Here is a 23,661-nt window from a genome sequence, read left to right on the forward strand (position 1 = left end):
CTAAATGTAAACATTATAAATCTAAAAATTTGAACAAAAATATTATTGTAGCGTTATGTAAAAAATTAACAATACAATGTAGACAATATATGTTTCTTCAGTGACGCTCGAGTATGCAATATCGTTTTAGCAGATGATAATTGGTACAAGAACATTTTGTTCAAAAATACAGAAACAAGCAAATACCCGAGACATATCATGTCTTGCTTTTGCCTCTCTTGCAATTCTAAAGATGTCAGTATTTTGTGGATATAACTTATACATCATTACCTATATTTTCATTTGGCATTACTTTGTTTTGTATTTCCATTGTCTTCATAAACCACGGCTATGTTTGAAGTTAATTTGAGAAATAGCCATGTAGATTTGCCAGGTTTAGACTTATGAAATACAGCAAGTTCTATTTTTCATGTCACGACCCTTAATGCGAATCAACACCGCATCTTACATGTGCCTTTAAAGAGGAATCTGTTGTTTTTGGAGAGGTTCGTGTTCCTCGGTCTTTATAGTTTTCAATATAGTGATTGACAGTTCCATCAGATTATGGTTTGTAATTGTAGCTTTGGTAAAGCATGCCTCTTTTTGAGAGATCCTAAGCTATTGTATCCTAAGTATGATACTAGCTAACATAAACATTTTCGTAGTCTAGCATGCAAAAGGTAAATGAAGAAGAAAAATCATGTAACAGCAATAAAATAATATTTCAAACTGAAGTATCAATTTCGACACGACTACAAAAAGCTAACAAAACCGTGGTAAAGTTTCTTATCTGAGCATAACAACCTGACATAAAAATATGTGCAGTTTTGTGTCTATGTTACCTATGTGTCACAATCTTGATGTATATATGTGTCAAGTAACACCTTCACCTTTGTTGTATTAGGTAATACCTCGAGGAGATCAAAGGTGTTTGAAGTATTTAATTACAGGTGACGATATTGAGTGGATTGCCGTTACATGAATGATTGAAATGTAACAAAGTCACATCTTATACACATGTCTTTACACATTATTATAATTCAAATATAATTAAGAATCTAACCTTTAATGTAACTGTTTCATTATAACCAGTCTTGATCGATAGATTGAAGCTTCAATCCGTACACAATTAAAAATGTTAAGAAGTTCAGGAAATATAAGGCGTTGTAGCAGAGGTTTTGCTGAGAAGTTGTACTGTTTTACAATGTAATATGGAATTACGAAACAACTAATCAGCAAAGTCCACAGCTGTTAATTTGTTAATTCCTTTCCAAATGTAAGAAAAAAACCTAATTAAATACCTACATCTTCTATAAATATTTAATTATTTAGAAGATTTGGGCGTTCTTGAATTGGTAGCCTTGGTTATAAATTCATGCATTATTATACCCCAGCATGTAGCTATTGCTATGCTTGTTCCGCTACATATCCGTTCCTAATACAAAGCAAACTTTGATAACTAAAATATGTCTTGCAGTGAATTCTGTTAACCTATTTTTACCTCTTGTTTGAATATATAAACGTTGAGTGAAATAGGAGGAATATTGTCACTATAAAAGTTAAACATGCAGTTGCATTGTCAAAATAAACATTTTAATTGACTTTAAACATTTTAATGTCACAAAAACTTGTTCATTTAAGACATAAACAAGAAAGCTGTTTGAGATAACAGATTTATATTTTTGTACTTGAAAGTGAGATATAAATTTTTTTTTTGGATTTTTTTTTCAAGTTGACAATTTTAATTTACTGCACATATTTAAAACCTTTCTCACAAAAAATAAATTTTGAATAATCATCTCTAAGAAGATGGGAAAAGGAAATTCATAAACTAGATTTTGTTCAATTTTCAAAACGTGGTATAGACATTGAGTACATGCACCTAAAAATTGGCAGTTGGCTTTATTATGTACATTACTCAAAATTTAGATTTATACTATAGGCTTATTTTTATACGATTTGGATAATGTGGCTAAAATACCTGAAACAAGAATCTTTACATTCACCTGTGACTGCATATTATAACAATGCTACCTTGTTTTTCCATAAACAGGGATATCACTTAAAGTGCAACAGTTTAAGGGTTGAATATTTTACAAAATTGTGATGTAATTATTCTATATTTCAAAGAAATCATCAAATAAAAGTGTCATTTTTATAGTTTTGTATTTTGTTGCACTGTAGAGCATGTGGGAGTAGACAGATAGATGTATCTTCCGAAGAGAAATGTGAATGTCATAAAACTAAATGATATCACCCCACCACACGTGTATTTGTCTGCCCCAAGATAGGAACACAATCATTGCTTTGTTCTATCGTATGGTTTGAATGCTTCATTTTTTATTTTAGGGATGTGTAATTACGAACAGGTCTTTGTTAGTCTTTTTTTTTTTTTTTATCTGTTAAACATTTCTAGACTTTGAACTAATGAAAACTTGTCTCGTTTTGGAAACTGTGACTTGACATCTGTCATCTGTGCATCTTCCATTTTGTGTCGCTCGGTAGTTAGTTGTCTGGTTGACGTGTACTCAACATTCCCTTTACAAAAGTATGACAGTGTCGATGTATTTAACTACTCCAGAGGTTAATTTATCGCAACCATCTTTTGTTCTACATTATAGATATAAGTAGATGTATGAGTGCCAATAACGGAACAACTCTCCATCCAAGTCACAATTTGTAATAGTAAACCATTATAGTTCAAGAACAGTCTTGAACACGGAGCCTTGGCTCGAACCGAACAGCAAGCTATAAAGGGCCCAATAAATGACTAGTGTAGAACCATTCAAACGGGAAAACCAACGGTCTAATCTACTTGTAGTTAAAAAACGATAAACGAGAAACACTTATGAACCACATCAACAAACGACAACCGCTGAACATCAGGTTCCTGACACTTTCACGGGGTTACGCCTCACCGAAAACAATCGAGGGGGAAAGCAGCATATTGAATATTTTCATTAATATTTGTATAACTGTACAAATAGTTAACCAACTACTACTAATGAATTATGCGCCTTATTACATTTTTATTATGTTTTCTATCGTTTCTTACATAGAATAGCATCTATATCTTATTCTTGACCATGTAATTTAATTTCCCAATATTTTAAATTTCCAGTATTCGAACGGAGACGTCTGTCATCAATCATTATTGATATTAATAGTATTGTCTTGTTTATAATTTTAGGGCAATGTGATCCAAACTCATGCTACAATGGTGGTACATGTTATGGTGGTTATGATCAGAGATGTAGATGTACACCAAACTTTGAAGGCACAAGATGTCAACATGGTAAGTATTCGTTGAGCCATATAATAGAAGATACACGATATCAGCATGGATGGTATTACTGTAAACCAACTTATTTTTGCGGATTCTTTATTTCGCGTTTTATCCTTGCTAGTCCACTTCGCGGCTATTTAAAAACGCGCTTTCCTTCCACTTGAAGTAGTGTAATAAGAAAAGATCTAAGTTTTACATATTCGCGACGATTTATATTCGGGTTATTTTTCTACTAGCGAAAATAAATCGCTCTCGAAAATAAGTTGGTTGACAGTTTCGTAACCATATGGTAGCGACAATAGGCTTCTCTATCAACATGAAAGGCACTTAACTAAGCGATATGGAGAGGCATTTACGCTGTCAAAAGGTAGATACTTTATACTGAACCATGTAAGATAATATAAGCATACGGTGTTGCCATGGTCGGTCTTTACTTACCAATGTGGCTGAGAGAAACATTTACACTGTCAGCCTAGTAAGTACCAAACGAGATAACTGCCCCCCTTTTCCCCCCAAAAAAATCTTCAACACGTGATCGTTGCTGTTAGGACATTTTAATGAATTGAAAGTTCACGCTGTAAAATATCAATTGATAATCAACTGTAAAGAAGGTTCTATCTACTACACTGACTCATTAAGTTATTATATCAGCATGGCTAGTAAAATAGATACAAGGTAAACATATAACATGTCTTAAATGTTCTTAAAATGATACACATATGCATTAGATTTAAATAAAAGCCAAATTTAACCACTTGTAATCCGGGTAATAAATTATCATTTCGCTGAACGCAGCAAAACATAAGAAGTATCTACAAAAAGGTTGGTTGGTTAATAAAATAAAGACAAAATAAATATTTCAAATGATTATTAAATGTTCTTAAAATGATACACATATGAAATAAATTTATACAAATGCCCAATTTAACCACTTGTAATCTGGGCAATAAATTATCATTTCACTGAACGCAGCAAAACATAAGAAGTATCTACAAAAAGGTTGGTTGATTAATAAAATAAAAACAAAATATATATTTCAAATGATTATTTAATGTTCTTAGAATGATACACATATGAAATAAATTTATACAAATGCCCCATTCAACAACTTGTTATCCTGGCAATTAATGATCATATCGCTGAATGTTGCAAAACATAAGAAGTATCTACAAAAATCTTGGTTTATTAGTAAAATAGAAACAAGGTTATTATATCAAATGATTAATAAATGTTCTTGAAATGATACACATATGAAATAAATTCCTACAAATGCCTCATATAACTACTTGTAATGCTACCAATTAATAATCATTTCGTTGAACGTTGCAAAACATAAGAAGTGTTTACAAAAAGCTGTGTTGGTTGGTGAGATATACATAAGGTAAATATATAAAATGAGTATTAAACGTTCTTATAATGATACACATATGAAATAAATTTATACAAATGCCCCATTTAACTACTTGTAATCTTAGCAATTAACGACCATTTAGCTAAACGTTGCAAAACATAAGAACTATTTTCCAAATTAATGCTTCGAAAATCTTTATTCTATAACAGTAATAGACAATTATTTCATGTTTCATGTGATATATTTGCACTATATCATTAGTATAATGTGAACACCACCTATGAAAGAAATGTTTTGAAAATCCTTTTTGTATATATATATATATATATATAAAAGTCTATAAAAAAGACCAACGAGCAAATTTACTATATATAAAAATATATATATATATATATATATTTTTTCATCTATCGTTTTAAGCCTTGCTGATGACGATACAATCTTGCTACTTTCGAAATGTACAATCTTACTTCTTTTCTTTTATGACTGCCTTTGATTATGATGTAGGAGTAGCAGGCATATAATGGGGAGAAGATTTGGGGGGGGGGTCAAACCGTCATAAAGATTGAAACTTAATGCAACTTAATTATCATGATTTGATTTTTAAAAAGAGGACATATTTATCTTGATTTTATTCAATCAGACGGTAAACACCGGAAATATTTAAAGCCTTGTGCAATTGAACATTAAAATATCTAAGTAATACATTGTACATATTCATGCTTTTTCGATACCTTTACACACATCCGAGTGTTTCATTACTGTTTTAGACATATTTGTTACAATATCACTTCTACGGTTTTGTAACATTTTGCATTAAACTACATATCTTACCAGAATGAAGTTTTTGCACTTTTAAGACAAAACATATGTTTACATCCATAATGAATTTTAAAATAAGGTTAAGAATGTTATTCTAATCATTTTTTAGAAAATGTTAGAAAGGTTGCAAAAAACTACCCCTATTCCATCTTTTAAAGGTCAACTAAAGGCATTTAAAATTTACCGCCCTTTTTACAAAATGAGACCTACAAAATACGCCTTTTCATTTTGATAGTAATTCATAGGAGATCAATTGTCTATGCATCTTGACCATTATTTCATTGGTACGTTATTTTGTTATAGATACCACCATATATACGATGATATATCATCCTAACAAAAAAACACCTTTTTTGTCTCGTTAAGGCTTCAATAAAATGATAAATTTGACATTAAATGAGATAAAATCACATCACCCTGTCACACAAAGTATTTTATTTAATCAAAATTAGGAAAATCTGACATTTTTCATATCGAATACTCTAACGTCACTGAACTCAACAATTAATTTATGACCCACACACTTCTGTTTCATTAATCAACTATAAATGTTATTGTAAACATGTCAGATTGTCTTACTGTAATTAGAGAACCTATTTGACAATTTTTCCACCTCGACACGAAATCAGGGTTTTGACAAGTGAAGGATTCTAAGGTAACATTTTTTATATTGCAAATATCACATGTTAGATCGTCGATATACTTCTTAACAACCCCATGGGATCAAAATATGCTGTACTTGCTCTTTCCTGTAATATTTGACCTAATATATTAGTATGATAGTCTCAGCTTTCCAACTCTACCAGCCAAAGTTGAACTTAGCTAATTTGGTTATTATTTTTATGTCCCTTTAAGACATATAACTTGTAATTTTTACGTAATTTACACGTCCCTGGTGTTTAAATTTATGGTTTTATCGCTCGTTGCTAAAGTTAAAACATGAAAAGTGATTCGGACGCACGAAACGTATAAATTGTTACCTACTATTTTTACTTAGAACATTCGATAAAACACTGCTGCCTCTTATATTGTACTGAATATCTTGTAAACAAAGGTTCCATTCTGTTAAAAGATATCTGTCAGTAACCAACTTAAAGTACAGAAATTAACTGCATTTTTTTAATTCTGATCGTAATGCTCGTTATAGTCCTGGATCTTAACCCCTTCAGGGTTTTCATGAGCCAGGTTTTGTTCCGCTATTGGCCCTATTTTGTTATTTTGGAACTTGTTTGTTTATGCTGTGTTGTGTTTTCAACTTAAGGAATGGAATAAACTAAGACATATGAAATCATTTCTGTTTAAACATCACATGTATATGCTACGCTTCTGTCGATTTAGTTTATTTTAAAACATTTAGAATATTAAATAAATACTTAATAAGACAACAGTAGTATACCGCTGTTCAAAAGTGATTAATCGATTGAGAAAAAACATTTTTTTTTATAGATAACGTTAAATTTCGGCATGTGGGCACGAACGCCATAGACCTTAAACGTTTAACTATTTTTAATTAGGTCCCTTCGCTCTTATTTCAATTTGAACCTTTTGATCCATATTTTGTTTCCTTACGAATATTTTTTATTCTCAGTTAAGTTATGTAATGAAAATGGATACTTTGATTTAATGCAGATTAAAAATATCATAATAAGTGTAAGGACGTGTAATACACTAAATAAGCTTGTAACTGAATATAAATGAACACTTCACAAATAGATAAATATTTTGCATAAAAGTTACTGTAACTGAAGAATCATTTATTACTTGATATTTTAAAGACGCCTTTTGCAATAAACATTAACGTATTTAGTAGTTTGACATTTAAAATATATAAAAAAGAAAATAATTAAATTTAGCGTACACCTACATATATTCATCACGTAATATAATTGATTGTTTGAGAGCGAGAACTGCGTATTGACACCACTTTTTGAAAACACCGTTGAAATTTCATCCTCAGATGAAACGCTTACGATTTCGTCCGTATTAGTTCAATCCAAACAGTGGCTAAACTCCTATTTATTAAGTTAATATTTTGTTAAATAGATATTAATTCCAGTCAAACAAAAATGCAAGGGTGTTTCCTATGTCTATAGGTTGTGGGTTCAATACCCGACCATCGTCAAACGCGAGACTTTCGAATTGGCATTATCTAGGCACATGGCATTAGGGGAAATAAGAGCAATGGCGGAAAGGATCTAAGTGATTTTGATGTGTCGGGGAGGTCGGCAAATCTTCCTGTGAACTTTTACCTTGTGAACTAGTACGTAAAACATCAATCTCAGCGTCTAGTAAAACAGGGTTCATCATTGTCTTAGATATGTATTCAATTTATCAATGGACGATAAATAGCCACACATTCTTAACTACCACCAATGAGACATTTTGTATTGAAATGCACATCTGGTACAATAAAATTGGTGCCACTCAAACTAATTAATTCTACACAAAGATAAAAAAAAAGATTTGTAATGAAAAGACCTTTGTTACTTATTTTTATTAACAATGTAAAACCAGTATATCGGAATAAAGCACATGCTGTTTCATTTTTTTGTGTAATCAATTTAAATGTTTTAATCAACTTTAACAGGTAAGAAATAATTATAAATGTGTAATGCAAATTAATGTAGTTACTTTTGTCGTCATTTTATTCATTGCATATTTAAGACATTTTTAATTTAGTCTCTCATACTTGTAGTTAGCATGATAGTACATGAAAATCTGATTATTTCAAGTTGCTCTTATCAAACGTCCCTTTGCTTTTTTGGTAAATAAGCGAAAAAATCGTAAACATTAGGTTATTTTTACTGATTTTGACTTTTCTTTATTGCAATGCAGTAATTGTGCAGGCCCAGTCAATATCAAAACCTTTTGATATCAATATCTTTTAGCACCAGACAAGTCACTGTGAGACTAGTACTTTGGGAATAAATTCATAATGTTATTAGAAATATTTATAATGCTTTTTCCAGTTTGTTATTAAAACATCTTATCGTACCTTTTCTTTACTGCGTATACACTGATAAATCTGTTTCAAATCTGATCGGTATCAAGCTCGGGGACGTCACTCGTCAGTAATTTTGCGCACAACTTCGACATATGCATTCAGTATGTCAACAGTAAAATGATTCCATCTATTAAAGTTTCTATAATTGTTCTTTTATCTATAGTTTCTGCTTCATTTAAATTTTGACTGGAATACATTATATCATTGCCTTCATTATATAGCTTTCCAATCCATCACAAAACGAGAAAGTTAACCGATAAATTCATTTGCTATGATTAATATTCTTTAAGTGTTTCAACATTTATAATTTATCTTGTCTTACATAATTTTAGAATCTCTTCTGTTTATGCTCTAGTTTCAAAACTCATATTGTTAAATAATATAGGAGATTGACTTCATGGCAAAATAGAAAGAACAGATATATCTTGTGCATATACAGATTTTAAACAAGCTTTATCTATATAACATTCTTTGAATGCTGTTGCACGAGAAAAGTGTTAAAATACATAATCCAGTCTAGTTTGGAAAATTTCAACTTTTGCTTTTGTTTAAAATTTTCTTTAAAAACACCGTTTAATTAACTTTTGTGTTATCCATCAAAGTATACATTCACGCCTGATATCGTTGGTGTACGTATTATAAGTAAATTATACTACAAGTGTTTGGTGCCACCCTATGAAATCAAGCCTTGTTCGCGTTTGGGTTTTGGAATGACAAAATGTTGTTGTCCCTTCTGCTAGGTGTAATTTTTTACAAATATAATTTTCTATAAATTTGCTTAGTAACGTTAATGTTATTTTGATTGGAAAGAGGCTGGGTTTAAAAATGCAAGATTTATGCTTGAACAAAATGCACAATCACAAGTTATGTTTCCGTTTATAAATAAAAACTATCGTTCATCCGGCATGATTGAGCAAATGCACCAGAAAAGGGAAAAAACCTGGATGTAATACTTCAAGACTTCATCTTTTGATTTTACAGTCGCTTTCTCGACGCCAGATTTACCTTTTGGCGTCGGCCGAGTACAACAAAAAAAATTCTTGAATTCTTAAATATAATGAAAGCAAAATGTGTTACCCACCCTCCCAAACAACAGACAAAAATATTTACCTTAAGTTTTAACGGTTGATTTATTTCAGATGTTGACGAGTGTCGAGCAAACAACGGCAATTGCGAACATAAATGCTTCAATTCCATTGGTTCATTTTACTGTGGTTGTCATGAAGGTTTCCAGTTGGCAGAAGATGATAAAAGATGTGTTGGTAAGAAAGACACGATAATAATAAAAAAAAAATCCGAAACATTGAACAAACTTGAATAAAACAATCTGTCTATAATTGCTGTATATGACATACAGATAAATTATTATAAAAGACAGTTTAAAACATAATCAGTTCAACCGACGTTTCTCAATTAGTACAAAATCTCCGTAAAAAATAGATAAAAAAAGGCGGAAGATACACTAGAGACAACATCATATTTCATATATCAAAAAGAAACCGACAACACCATAATAAAAAGAAAATTAACGGAGGTCAACACAAATTCGTACGGTATAGAAACTAAAGACTGAGCAACACGAACCCCATGAAAAACATCCAGGTTGATCTCAGGTGCTTTTAATCGGCAAGCATATACTGCTCCACACGTGGTAACATTTACCAAGAAACAAATGCAAATTAAAAATAGAATTGAGATAATATTTTCAAAAAATACAACAAGAGTATAAACCTAAGTTCTTTGTAGAGGGGCCGGGGTTTCAAAAGAAATAAACATCAAAACCCAGACTACATCATGATTGCATGACAAAGATGTCATCTTAACAAGTTTTAAGTAACAGGAACCCTACAAGACAGCGCGATAAAATCAATTTCTTTTTCTAATTCTGCTTCTTTATCAGAAAAACGCATCGGACGCATGCAATGTCATTTTTTCTCTGGAAGAAAGTAGTCTTTGACAACTAATCCAGTTTATATAAGTATCCCTTGAAGCACTATCAATTAAATATCAAAATATTCTGGCCTGAAATGAGTTTTTTTTTATTTCTTGAATCTATTTGTAGATATTGATGAATGTTCAACCAAAAATGGAGGATGTCAACACAGATGTCAAAACAGCCATGGTGGCTTTATTTGTCTTTGTCCAGATGGATATCGTCTGCATGCCGATGGCAGAACATGTATTGGTAAGCAGCTAGTCAATTCGTACCTTAACAATTTTGTACCTAAAACTACTAATTCGTACTCTAATTTGCCATTTCGTTACAATGAAAAAAACCACTGCGTATAATATAGACCAACTGCATATAACAGTTCGTTTCATATAGACTCTATTTTTCAGGTCGTGTCGGTTATTTTTAGATGTGAAATGATAACTGTAAGACGAAGGCGCGTTCTTTATGCAAGCGGGTGTATTTACTTGGTGCCGTAAGGACGGTTAAATAACAATAGGTTTTTATCTTTTTTATTTTCTTTTAAACAGATTTATTATACGACTTAACCTTCACATGAGAGTAAGACAGGATAAGAAACATACCATGCTAAGTTTAATATCATATGGTATTATTGCACTTGTAATAGTCAAATTTGCCAGCACAAATGCGTTATTTCTGTCTAATTTATACAGAAAATTGAGCAATTCACTGATTTATATAGAAAGTTGTGCTATTCACTGATCGCTTCTGCAAAGTCTGTTTATTGAAAGATTTTGTAATTTCAAAGTAGACGCCATTTGGAAAATATTGCCGGCAGTGTCACTGCTGCTGTGTTTCGTTCTATTAATAGCACAAACTATTTGTCTGGATTGCTGTAAGAATTTTTTAATAAAAATGACAGCTGCTAATAATCTCAAACAAATTAAACATATGAGAAAATGAGTTATAAGTAGAACAGCATCTCATAATTTTTTAAAATTAATTCCAGAAAACGTGAACCTAATAATTGAATAATTTAAAATATTCGTTTGTACTAATAAGAACAGTAAGTTGGTCAATGTCATTATGAAATTGGTTAATTAAACATGTTTTAAATGGGTGAAAAATCGAGATAAACATGAAATGTATGATATAGATATTGGTTCATGATTACAAATAGCATGTTTTATCTTAAATTCGTCTCGGTGTTATTACATTCAATTAAGTAACAAATTCTGTAAAGCTTCACATCAAACGATATGGGTTACAAAAATGTGTCGTTACTTTTATGTTTAATTTAGTCTAAATTGTTCGCAGCTCGGTGGGAAATTTTAAGTTTCGTTCAATATTCACTTTATTTTTAAAACACTTATACATATATTTTCTTGGCTCTGTCTATTTTTGTAAAACTACTAATTTCAAATCGAAAAAAAAATAATAATCACACAACTTATCTAGGAACGCATAGAATGATTTCAAAAAGTATGCCATTTCCATAGCATAGTTTAGCTGTTTTAGAAATTTATTAAAAGGAATTGCTCGTATGTCCTAAATTCACAAGATATACATAAAAAATAAATAAATAAAAACTACACTTAAATTTGACAGTGCCTTAGAGTAAAGAAGGTTTAACATTTTTCTGCCGAGGTCTACTGTTCTCTCCGGGTATTCCGACTTCCTTCATAAAAAAACAAGACCACCACAATATAGCCAATATTGCTGAAAATGGCGTTTAACACCAATAATCAATAGTTCATCATCATTTAATGACCAATTATAAAAAAATATATTATTTTGACCGGAGTTTGCATTCTGTGCCCACACAAACTAGGCATTGTAACTATTTGATAGTTCTATCCTTCGTCGCGTATAAAAATGTGAACTTGTTTAGCCTATTTATACATGTTATATGAAACAATTTAGGTGTTTTAAGTATAAATACTTCAACTACTTAGCATCTAACAGGGGAAATCATACGATAAAACAATTTATTGGCTTGTAACAGCTTCAGATTGATTGATATTGCTACTATGAGTAATAATTATATAATAAGTTTGATTTCAAACGATGCAGGTTTGGTGATAAAATACCTCTTTGATTATGCAATTATGCATGTTTATCGAATACATCTGAAACATAAAACTCCTAGGAAATATATCAAAATAGAATATATTAAAAAGTTGTTTCATTTCAAATTCATGCTTCATAACATCTGGATTTAATTTTACTGGAATTTATTTCGAATGTAGTCGGTCAACTTTTGAAATGAAACATGCTTAAACATGTCACGCATGCTTTACATTCTTTGCTGTTAATAAATATTCTTTTCGGTTTCAGAAAAAATCGTGCATATTTTATTGCGTTGATAATAGGTTTGGGGTTACTGATGAAAAAACTAATTTTCCATAAATTTTGTAGCACATTTTAGAAATGAATAGTATCAAATGGGAATCTTCCATAAATTTCCAAAACCATGATAGAAATAAAAAAAAAATTGAAATTTCTTATAAAATACATTGTATTAATCGCCAACCGTGTTTATTACGTAAAGCGGATAGTACCTTTATTAGATGTTATCTTCCAATTCATCATCTGTGTCGATTCAATTTCTAAGATCTGTGCTAAGAACAATAAACAAACGAAAAGTAAAACCAGGTTTAAAAAAATAATACTGGTCATTTGCAATTACATCATCAATCAAGGCCGAACCATTTAAGACAATCACTGCTGTTTAAATAAGTAAATTTGAATATCGAAAGTTGTCAGGTTATGAAAAAAATCTTTCCTTTCTTATTTTCGTATTTTTCGTCTTTCTCCCTTTTGTAAATAAGAGCTTCATCACTGGTTTTTTTTCTCTAAAAATGCATTAGAGAGGATCGCAATGGTCCTCAACTAAGACCGTTCTAGGTGTGGTACTTTATCAAACCTATTGAACCAATTATATTGCACCTTTATGTGTGGTCACCTGGACACTGAATAGGAAATTTAAACCGTTCTCAGGTAGCGAACACAATAATAAAAATTTCATGGTGGGTCATTTTTTTCTGTGTGTCCATAATGGATTAAATGTCATTTTATGGTCCTAACAAGTTATAAATTTGATAATGGCGATTTTAAGTACAGGTTCTGGTTTAAATGTTTTGATTTGAAGACATCAGTCAAATGGTTTATTGTTTGTTTTCTGATCCTTTTTTGTTAAGCCGATTTATCACCACTTGTATTTGAAAGAATGTATCTCTTGTTTGTCAATAAGACTTGTCTCAATTAGTATTCAAACTATAATTTATTGGGTTGCTCAGACCGATAGATATCAAATTCATCTTCTTGTTTAATTGTTAATATCGAGTAGCTCCACAGGTTAACCGGGGACATATAAAAGAGACCATTTATGAAATAGTCAGTTCAATTATTAACGGTTGGATTTCAGTTGCTATTTATTTCATTTTTATTTTTATGTTAAAAAGTTTATGAGAGCAGTTATAGATCACCCTTATTTATTGTTTGTTGTACCCACAGCCAGATGTTATTTTAACAATAAACAACTGTATGTGTTTCTATGAATCACTAATATTTCTTTTGAAGGTTGCAAGGGTATGTATAAACAAAGTCGTGGTACGAATCGATTGTAATAGTGATTTCACAAAACGAAAACAAACATAGCGTTAATTGTATATGAACAAATTAGCAATTATTGTACTTTTAGTTTATTTGAAAACATCATTTGTGTTAAAACAAATGTGTTTATCAATATGCAATTGCTAATGTCTTTTTGCAAAAGAGATAAAAGTTGACAGAAATGGAGCATGTTCTGCAACACTACGTGTAAAGATGAATCGAAAGATGTAAATGATGACCGATGATAAATTATGTTGCTACGGCTGGCGTCTTTGTGTCTTTTTATATATTTGTTAGCTTTTGAGAATATTTTAGAGGCTTGCAATTAGAAATTCAAACAGCGTTAAATGGTATACATATATACAAAGCTCAATACTAAAATTTATGATAAAAGGGATGATTTTTCATTTCCTATCGTTAATTATCCGTTTTTAGATGGTGACGTTCCCTTGTCACCATCTTACGGTGTTTATATATCTCAACTTGTACGATTCGCTCGTGTATGTAACAATGTTTTAGATTTTAACGAGAGAAATTTATGTATTACTGAAAAATAATTACACCAGGGTTTTCGATATCACAAACTAGTCAAAACATTTACTAAATTTTATCATCGGTATAAAGAAATCATTCGTAAATATAGCTCAACATGCAGACTTCTTATACGTTCAGGTATTTCACATCCAATTTTTTATGGAAATATTCTTTATAAAGCACAAAGGTGTCAGTATTCACCTCAGAAACTTACAAAACCTATGAATAGACTTATTAAGAAGGGATATAATTACGATACTGTTGTCAAGTCATTAAAGATTGCATATTTTGGCGTTAATATTGAGTCACTGATAAGGTCTTTGCGTCGGAACTAAACATATTCATTCTAAAAACAGTTGTTGGCATGACACGGGTTATGTTCTTCTCATATATGTTATGATGGTATGATACTAAACCCCTAACGGGAAGGATTGTGCCTGATGTTCATATGATGAAATCATAATCTTTCAGTCAGTTTAATTGAAGTCTGGAGCTGGCATGTCAGTTAACTGCTAGTAGTCTGTTGTTATTTATGTATTTTTGTCATTTTGTTTATTTTCTTTGGTTACATCTTCTGACATCAGACTCGGACTTCTCTTGAACTGAATTTTAATGTGCGTATTGTTATGCGTTTACTTTTCTACATTGGTTAGAGGTATAGGGGGAGGGTTGAGATCTCACAAACATGTTTAACCCCGCCGCATTTTTGCGCCTGTCCCAAGTCAGGAGCCTCTGGCCTTTGTTAGTCTTGTATTATTTTAATTTAAGTTTCTTGTGTACAATTTGGAAATTAGTATGGCGTTCATTATCACTGAACTAGTTTATGTTTGTTTAGGGGCCAGCTGAAGGACGCCTCCGGGTGCGGGAATTTCTCGCTACATTGAAGACCTGTTGGTGACCTTCTGCTGTTGTTTTTTTATTTGGTCGGGTTGTTGTCTCTTTGACACATTCCCCATTTCCATTCTCAATTCTATACAAGAAGTTTTCTCCTTTATTTCTATGAGTGTGGTTGAAAATGTCAACAGAAGTACCATTGTTCAATAGTTGAAAATTTTCTTGTTCAATCACTTTTTTAATACATGTATTAGCGTCATCTATGAATCATTTGTCCTAAATTAAATCCTACAACGCAATTAATGATATTCATATTTCTCATACAATAAGTTTGTTTTCTTTAATTTCACGAAGCCGCTGTCCTGAAAAAATAAATACACTGATGCCATGTCTTAGTTTTCGAACTTTACAAAAAAGTATAAGAAAGTTATATAACGGAGATATAGTACTTAATAAATTGTAATACATTTTCAAAACCTTGGTAACAGTAAATTTAAGTAAACAAGGCCGTAGGGCATGCCTGTTTAAAGTGAGGCCATTTGCCGAGCGGAGCGAGGCGAAAAATTTTGGGGCTTTTTTTTTAGGGTGGTTCGGGTGCCTGAAACGGCGGAAGCTTTTTCCAGCATTACCATCTATGGTAAAAGATAAAAAATATAACAGAAATGCGGTTTTTTTTATTAACTAGCCTAGTAAGTAACAAATCAAGTTTCAATATTAAAGTTATTTAACTGGATTTTTGACGTTCTAATCTCACAAGTGATGCACAAGTTGTCTGTAAACATTCCGCTGGAAGACTTACCTGGACACATTATTCTGCTGGAAGACCGATACCTGGACACATTATTCTACCAATTTTTAAGTCATTGGTTTGACCTACCAGGGTTCGAACCAACGACCTACCGCACTCGAATCAATTGAACACGCTTGCATACAACCAGACAATGCTGATCATTAACAGAAAAAGAAACACGAAAAATAATGTTTTCAAACAATACCAAAAATATATTTCATTCTTTTATTTAAGATAAATAAAAATCAAGAATTGCCTTATACAATAAAGACTTCCATAGAAAACGCGCTTCATGATTTTGTGTAAATTATTTATGAATAATTATTATATGTTTGGCCAATGAATTATTTTAGTGTAAAGATTAATAACTATTGCGTTATCAATTTAAAAATGAACCAAGGAAAGTAATAAGCCAGCATACTTATAGGGGGTGTTTATACTCATGAGTTACCTTTTCATATTTTTTCTCTTTAAAGAACCCATCTTCAACCAGTTTTGTAACGACATTAAGATTTGTTTCAATTTTTTATTTTGATTTGTATTCGGAACACTTATTTTTTTACCTTCATCGCTATGGTAAAAGCTGCAATCGCTGCTGCAGATTGGGCATATTGTATGTAGTAGTGTGCTGGTAGATAATTTGAAACGCGAAACTCGAATATTGATAATGTAAAATACATAATTTAAAAAAAATGACACTTTAAAAGTTTGGTCGTCGTTTCAAAAGTGAGGCATTTGCCTCATTTGCCTCCATTACGCTACGGCCCTGGTAAAACAATTTACTCTATGTCAAATTACTTTTCCGAAACATGCAGCGCTTATGTTGTGTTGATTTATTAAACTTTGGCATACAGTTCGGAAATCTTTTGACTCATTAATGGTCATTATTTGTATTCCTTAAGGATGTACTTAGGTGATCTTAGGTAAAATTAAATAAATCAAGAATTTAAAATTCATGCTTTAAGCTGGATGAGTATAAGTTAAGGATCAAAATAAGCTAAAAATATTGATAGGTCATGGAGCTCCGTTTCGAGTTATTTGATGTATAAAATATGGCGGGAAAAGGCTGACTCGGACGTTTACCTTATATTTGCATTGGTATTATTTGTGTCTAAAATCAAAAGAAAGAAAATCAAGAATCTGCTTAAATTTTGTTAAATGACCTTTTATGAGCTATTAAGTCTTATATAAACAAATAAATGGGTGTTATGGGGTAATTATTTTACCTTGTATCGTATAGAACACCAAGGAGTCCAAACATTTAACAAAAATTTCAAAACCTCACCTAAGTACATCCTTAAGTATCGAAATGAAACTCTAGATGGACATGTTTCCATTATTATGCATTGGTTTGATTTTCTTAGTTTTTTTTTACATATGATCAATCACCCATATGTTCTATTTTAAGATGTTAAAATAACATAAAGATCAAGCTTAATTTGTTTTGTGTCTATTCTTAGACATTGCAAACTGAAATGAAGCTGTATATTGATCGCTAATATACGTGCTATAGCAGTGAAATCTCCTCTTATGTACAAATATCTATTTAATTTCTCAGCCATGAAATCGAATTATCGAATTCCCAGGTGTTTCAAGTATCCATGATGGCAAATGTTTATTGAAGTTTGTTTGTAAATATTTGAAAGGTGTGAATTCTATTGTTATTGGAGGGTGAAATAATTTACAAAGTATCTCATTATCACAGTGATTAATTTTAACGAGCCTGTACATTTTTATTTAAGAATATTACTACTTCGATTATTTGTTTTATTCATGTTTCAAGTTTCTATTTGAAAAGATTCGTTAAGCTCTATGTTAAGTATGATGCTTCAACTTCCAATAATAACGATTTCCGGAATTGATAGTTTAGTATTTCTATCGTTTCATCTTTGTGTAATGATGTCATTAACCGCAGAACTATATTAGTATGTTACGTTGATCAGAGTTCTTTTTAACCATTCTTCAAAGTTTTTGGCTTTGTTTACTTTTCATTTAATTGATCCGACGTTATTTGTTCCCTTTTAGGATAAATAACTCCTGTTTTCACACTTTATATATCTATTTCTGATACTTTTAGCAAATCACTTCTTACGGTCGACCAACGCGCGCCACAGAACATTTAATTTAAACAGTTAGAATATCTTCCTTATTGGAAGCATTTCGTCTGGTATATACTTTTCATTTTGATCAATATTTATGCACTACCGGAGAACGAAGCAATGAAATAAAGGTGTTCTTCATAGGACTGTCTTATTTAGTTTTGTACGTTCTGATTGGTCCATTTGGCATATCCGATGACACTCAACTGCGCGGCTTAATTAAGAAGACATTTATACGATAACATTCTTATTGCATTATTTGACAGTTATTTTATGAATAAAACTTTTCAGACAACTCAATTTCGATTATTAACAATACTGTGGAAGAATACGCACCAAGCAAAAGGAAAGATCCACAGTTTGTTTCCGGTAATGCAATAAATCCTCAAGGTAATATCTATGAAAACCAGATACAGCAACCTGCACGTAACCTTGATGACAGGCAACGCATTAACCAGTTTCCATCTGAAAACATTGATAATGGTACTAACTGCATCCTGTGTTGTTCCGTTTTGTTTCCCAGATTTTCACTATCTTCATTGTTGTTCTGCACGTCCTGATTTTCGTTGTTTTCGATGTTGTTTGCACGTATTACCCTCAGAGGACCTCTTTGTTGATTTATTTTCTTTCTCTAATGTCCTGTTTCCCTCTTTACCTTATACTGCTATCATTTATCTCAAGTTAAATTTGTTTTCTTCTCTTGGTTCTTGTATTGCTTCAATCTGTATTTTATTTTGCAACGTTTTATTTTTCTTGATGACATATTTATTTTTCTGTCAAGCATAGTGTTTATGCATTTGATATTTCCCGCATGCCTGTTTAGATATATACAGTTTAACTATCAAAACTTTCTGGTGTTTTCACATTATATGTTTTGTATTTCATCATTAATGCCATCTTCATTTATACATTGTATGTAGCTTATATCAATTCAAAGAAGGATAACTCAACTTGATTTTAGTCAATTTTCTGTTCATGTTCATGTTTTTGAAGTCTTTTTTTCATATATCATCTTTTTTGTATATTAGTAGTAAACAGTCTTATTATACTTTACCATTCTAACCTTTTGGATATAAACAAGTTATAAAAATCAGTCATATATATTGTACACTATATATTGTACACACTTTTTTGATACTTTATTCTTTTTAGGTTATGAAATAAAATACGATACTGTACAACAATCGGTCATTTATACTGTACACATTTGATTATACTACATTCTTTTTAGCTTATGGATATAAACCACGTTATAAAGATAGGTCATATATTAAAATTGTTGACCTGCGCGTAAAGGGTAAATATATGAAGCATTTGTCTCTCTTGGATGTTTTACCATGCTTATATGAATATTTGAAGCATGTGCTGTCTTAACTAAATATTTCAAATTATTAACACGGAAGACAAATTGTACTGATGCATTTTCTTCCATGAATGCTTGACTTCTTTTATATTTCAAACTCTTGAACTGTATCGGTTCTATGCAAGTTGTTCGTAGAATTCTAATTCATCGTGAATGTGTGAATCAATTCATTCAAACGCTTGTAGTCTATCCTTACCTTGCAAGATCTATGACTCATCGTGGAGGGATTTGATCCTCCTCATATGAAACAAATTGAACTCATTTCATGTAAATGTTAGTTATTAACTATGTAGCATGTACATACTTATACTAATCCAAAGTCTCAATTTTGGATGGTTTTGATATGTGACTGATACTATCCAGTGCTGAGATCCAGTGTTCGATCTATTAAACTCTTCTTGGAATGAGGAACGTAACCCTTCATTGTAAAATTGGCTGTTGCATGAATTAATACTTTGATGTGAGAACTCATGTATATGAGAAATCATGACCTCTACCTCATTGTTTTACATTGATTGTTATTTTGGATACAAATATATATACTGTTTAGATTTAGTATATGGTTGTACAATTATGAGTATCCTTCCAATGAGCACTTTAACCTTTTGCTGTCTTTCAATTCTTGTGTTTCATTATCTCATTAGTTAAAAACCACTTCCATTCAAAAATGTGGTAACAGTGACATGAAAAACATACTCTTACATCATATCCATCAGAGTTCTTTTGATGTTTGCCATGTGATATCCAATAATCTGTATGAATGAATGAGCGAATGCATTGTTTTTACTGATATGCAGACAAAATACTATGCATTTCTCTTTGTTTTTCTTTCATGAAACTATAGAAATATTGCCTAGATTTAAAAGTGCATGTCTATGATGTTATTAGATTTGATTTTTTTTTATTGAAATATCAACAAATGTAATTTATTTCTGATTTATTTACTTGGAAATATAAGGAATAATTTGGAAAAGGGGTTGTATATAAAAGAGGATTTTGCCTCCTCGCTTTAATTTTTTATTTTAATGCTTCATTGACTAATAGATTTATCACAAAGTCTCATTTCTATGGACAATAATCCCTTGTTTATCACGGTTTATCACTGTCGTATTATTGCGTATGTTTTACATAGTTGGCAGATTTAGTAGTGTTATTACATTGGTTTGTAAATTTATAACTGATGGGAACGTCATTTTTTTGGAAATTTCTAATTCTTTAAGACGTCACTCACCAGAGACTCTTAAAGTTAAATTTGCATTGATCATACAATTGATAATATGGTATGAAAATAACAACTGTTCATAGATAATAGTTGTTTTAATATATAATATGTTTGTTTCTTTTCAGCTGCTGCTGTTTTTAAATATTTTTCAAATGTTTTAACGTGATGAAAAAAGAAATATTTATGTTCATTTTATTAGGACAGAAAATATTTGCAACGTGAATTTCCTAGAGCTCTTTGTAAAAAGATTGAAAATGAAAAATAGATAATGATGTATCTTTTATTTTGAAAACATGTATATGTTTGTTAAGTACAAAGTATCCATTTTATCCGTGCTAACGGTCAATGAATATAAGACATTATAGTAATGAAATTGAATTTATTACAATAAATAGATTTAGCAGGGGACATTTTCATAGTTTATTTATTATCCTCTTAAGTCAAACTATCTTTATTCTAGCTTGACTTAACCCACTAAAGTACAAAACATGTTTTTTTTTATATACAACTTATTAATACTTTACATTCTGGTTTTTGGGACAAACCTTTGCACTTGCTTATTTAGCTAATTGTTTTCATTTTGGTTGTACTTTAATGGACTTCTTTGTAAATATTTTCAGGGTTCTATCAGTCTGACAAAGACCTTTCAAGTCTGGAAAAGCTTCAGACTAATTTGTTAATACAAAGATATTTTGCAGTAAAATGATAAAGTAACACACTATGTTTTAACCCTTTTCAGCTGTTTCTGGATGTACCAGAAACCAAGGAGGATGTGATCATATCTGCGTAGACAGTTATAACGGTCATTTCTATTGTCGGTGTCGAGAAGGTTACCAACTACAGTCTGACGGGAAATCATGTAGAGGTATAGTGAACACAAAATATTGGGAAGGAATGAAATGAAGTATATCAGCGGCGGACTAATTATCAAAACAAATCCAAAAAATGTTAAATCAATATTGTAAATGAAAGACAGTGTTAAAACTGAAAAAAAACATAAAAATATTTTTTACTAATTCTCATTTTAATAAAATTATCTTAAAGAATTGTTTCCTTATAAGACCATAAAGAATTATTTTGTATGCGTGAAAATTCAATCTTTTCAATTTCAATTTCTATTTATCTTTTGTTTCAGTGTCTAATCCATGTCGTGCATCAAATGGTGGATGTGACCATATATGTAAAAATGACAACGGTAGAGCCTCTTGTCACTGTCGGGATGGATATAAGATTTCTAGAGATAGCAGAAAGTGTCTAGGTAATTTGTGAGGACTTATATTAGCATGTTAGTTGATATTCGTACAATAGTACTTTTATTTCATGGACATATTTTAAGGATGTACTTAGGTGAAATTTTAAAAATCAACAAATCAAAATTGATACTATATGTTGAAAGAGCACCAGTTAAGGAACAAAATAAGCTAAAAATATTGTTAGGTCATGGAGCTCCTTTTCGAGATATTTGAGTTTTAAAAAATGGTGGGAAAAGGCTGACTCGATCTTTTACCTTACATTTGCATTGGTATTATTTGGGTCTCAAATCAAAAGAACAAAAATCAAGAATCTGCTAAAATTTTGGAAAATGACCTTTTATGAGCTATTAAAGTCTTCTATGAAAAGAAAAATAGGTGTTATGGGGCAAAATATTTTACCCTGTTTTGATGGAAAAAAAACAAGGAATCCGACATTTGACACCAATTTACAAAATCTCACCTAAGTACATCCTTAAGGGAACATTATGGTTAACATTCAAGAAGTCAACAACACCAGGTAATACAATGCCAATCAAACATTGCACCATTTTTTGTAACGTTCTACAGTTACTATTACGGTACTGTACACATGTTTTGATTGTTTAAAATTAAACTAGCTTGCTGTTCGGTGTGAAGGCCATACTTTTGACACAAAGGTTTTACTTTTACAAATGGTTACTTGGATAGAGAGTTGTCTCATTGGCACTCATACCACATCTTCTTTTATCTACATATAGACTTAATTAAAGGTACGATCAAAATTTGACTTTTTAAAATTTTTTGATTAATTGATGAAATTGAGGAATTAAAAAAAAATAATTCAAGCTGGCAGGCTCATTGAATTGTAATCCAAACACGCCTTTCGTCTACATAAAACTTCTGTGGCGTTCGAAAATAAGCCAAAATCAATGCCGAAGTTTGAGACTTTTGTCCGATGTTTTGTATTGTTATTCTTTATTCTTTCTATTTATTTTATTTATTTTTAGACATTGATGAATGCACTAATGAAAATGGAGGTTGTACACAGTCCTGTATCAATACTGCCGGTTCTTTTAAGTGTACCTGTACACCAGGGTACCAGTTAGGTGTAGACGGTAGATCTTGTTACAGTAAGTGCTGTTTTTATTACAATTATTTTCTGTGTTGATCAGTTAGAAAAGCTAGTAGCATATTGGCTGTTAGAAATCGTTGTGTAAATAAATAATTCATTTGATTTAGTGCTAACTAGTTAACTGTTCGTAGATGAACACTATATGATATGATATCATAAGACTGTAGACTACTACTTTTATTTGTACACCTGTGTCTTCCATTCAAGTCTGTTGAGGAGTAAAACTATATGATAATATGTATGTCTGGCAGAAGTATCATTCTTTAATTCTTCTCAACTTCTATAGTCAGATGAAATAAAATAATGATACAATTCAAAACCATATGTTACTTTCATGTGGTTGAATTTAGATATTAAATATGTAAAAGGAAAGAGAACTACAACATCAGATCTTTCTCAGAAGTCCTTTTTAACATAAAAACAATCGGTTGCGCTGAATAAATTCATGTTTTGATAAAGAAAAAGAAATTCTCGATGAACTGATAA

General features: G+C 31.0%; 1 protein-coding gene across 12 annotated transcripts in view; it reads left to right on the forward strand.

The window, feature by feature from the left end:
• Positions 1 to 23,661, forward strand: part of LOC139501334 (multiple epidermal growth factor-like domains protein 6) — a 103,247-nt gene that overhangs the window by 52,898 nt on the left and 26,688 nt on the right. For 6 of the 12 annotated variants that reach the window (XM_071290371.1, XM_071290369.1, XM_071290376.1 and 3 more), the window contains exons 4-10: positions 3,170 to 3,274; positions 9,582 to 9,704; positions 10,505 to 10,627; positions 18,518 to 18,709; positions 21,551 to 21,676; positions 21,947 to 22,069; positions 23,051 to 23,173. In XM_071290371.1, the coding sequence (XP_071146472.1) occupies positions 3,170 to 3,274; positions 9,582 to 9,704; positions 10,505 to 10,627; positions 18,518 to 18,709; positions 21,551 to 21,676; positions 21,947 to 22,069; positions 23,051 to 23,173 (915 nt within the window). Of the gene's footprint in view, positions 1 to 3,169; positions 3,275 to 9,581; positions 9,705 to 10,504; positions 10,628 to 18,517; positions 18,710 to 19,457; positions 19,524 to 21,550; positions 21,677 to 21,946; positions 22,070 to 23,050; positions 23,174 to 23,661 lie in introns of all 12 variants that reach the window. The other 6 variants (XM_071290370.1, XM_071290377.1, XM_071290375.1 and 3 more) reach the window with 2 other exon arrangements.

The sequence above is a fragment of the Mytilus edulis genome, chromosome 13, assembly GCF_963676685.1.
Source record: "Mytilus edulis chromosome 13, xbMytEdul2.2, whole genome shotgun sequence".
Lineage (NCBI taxonomy): Eukaryota > Metazoa > Mollusca > Bivalvia > Mytilida > Mytilidae > Mytilus > Mytilus edulis.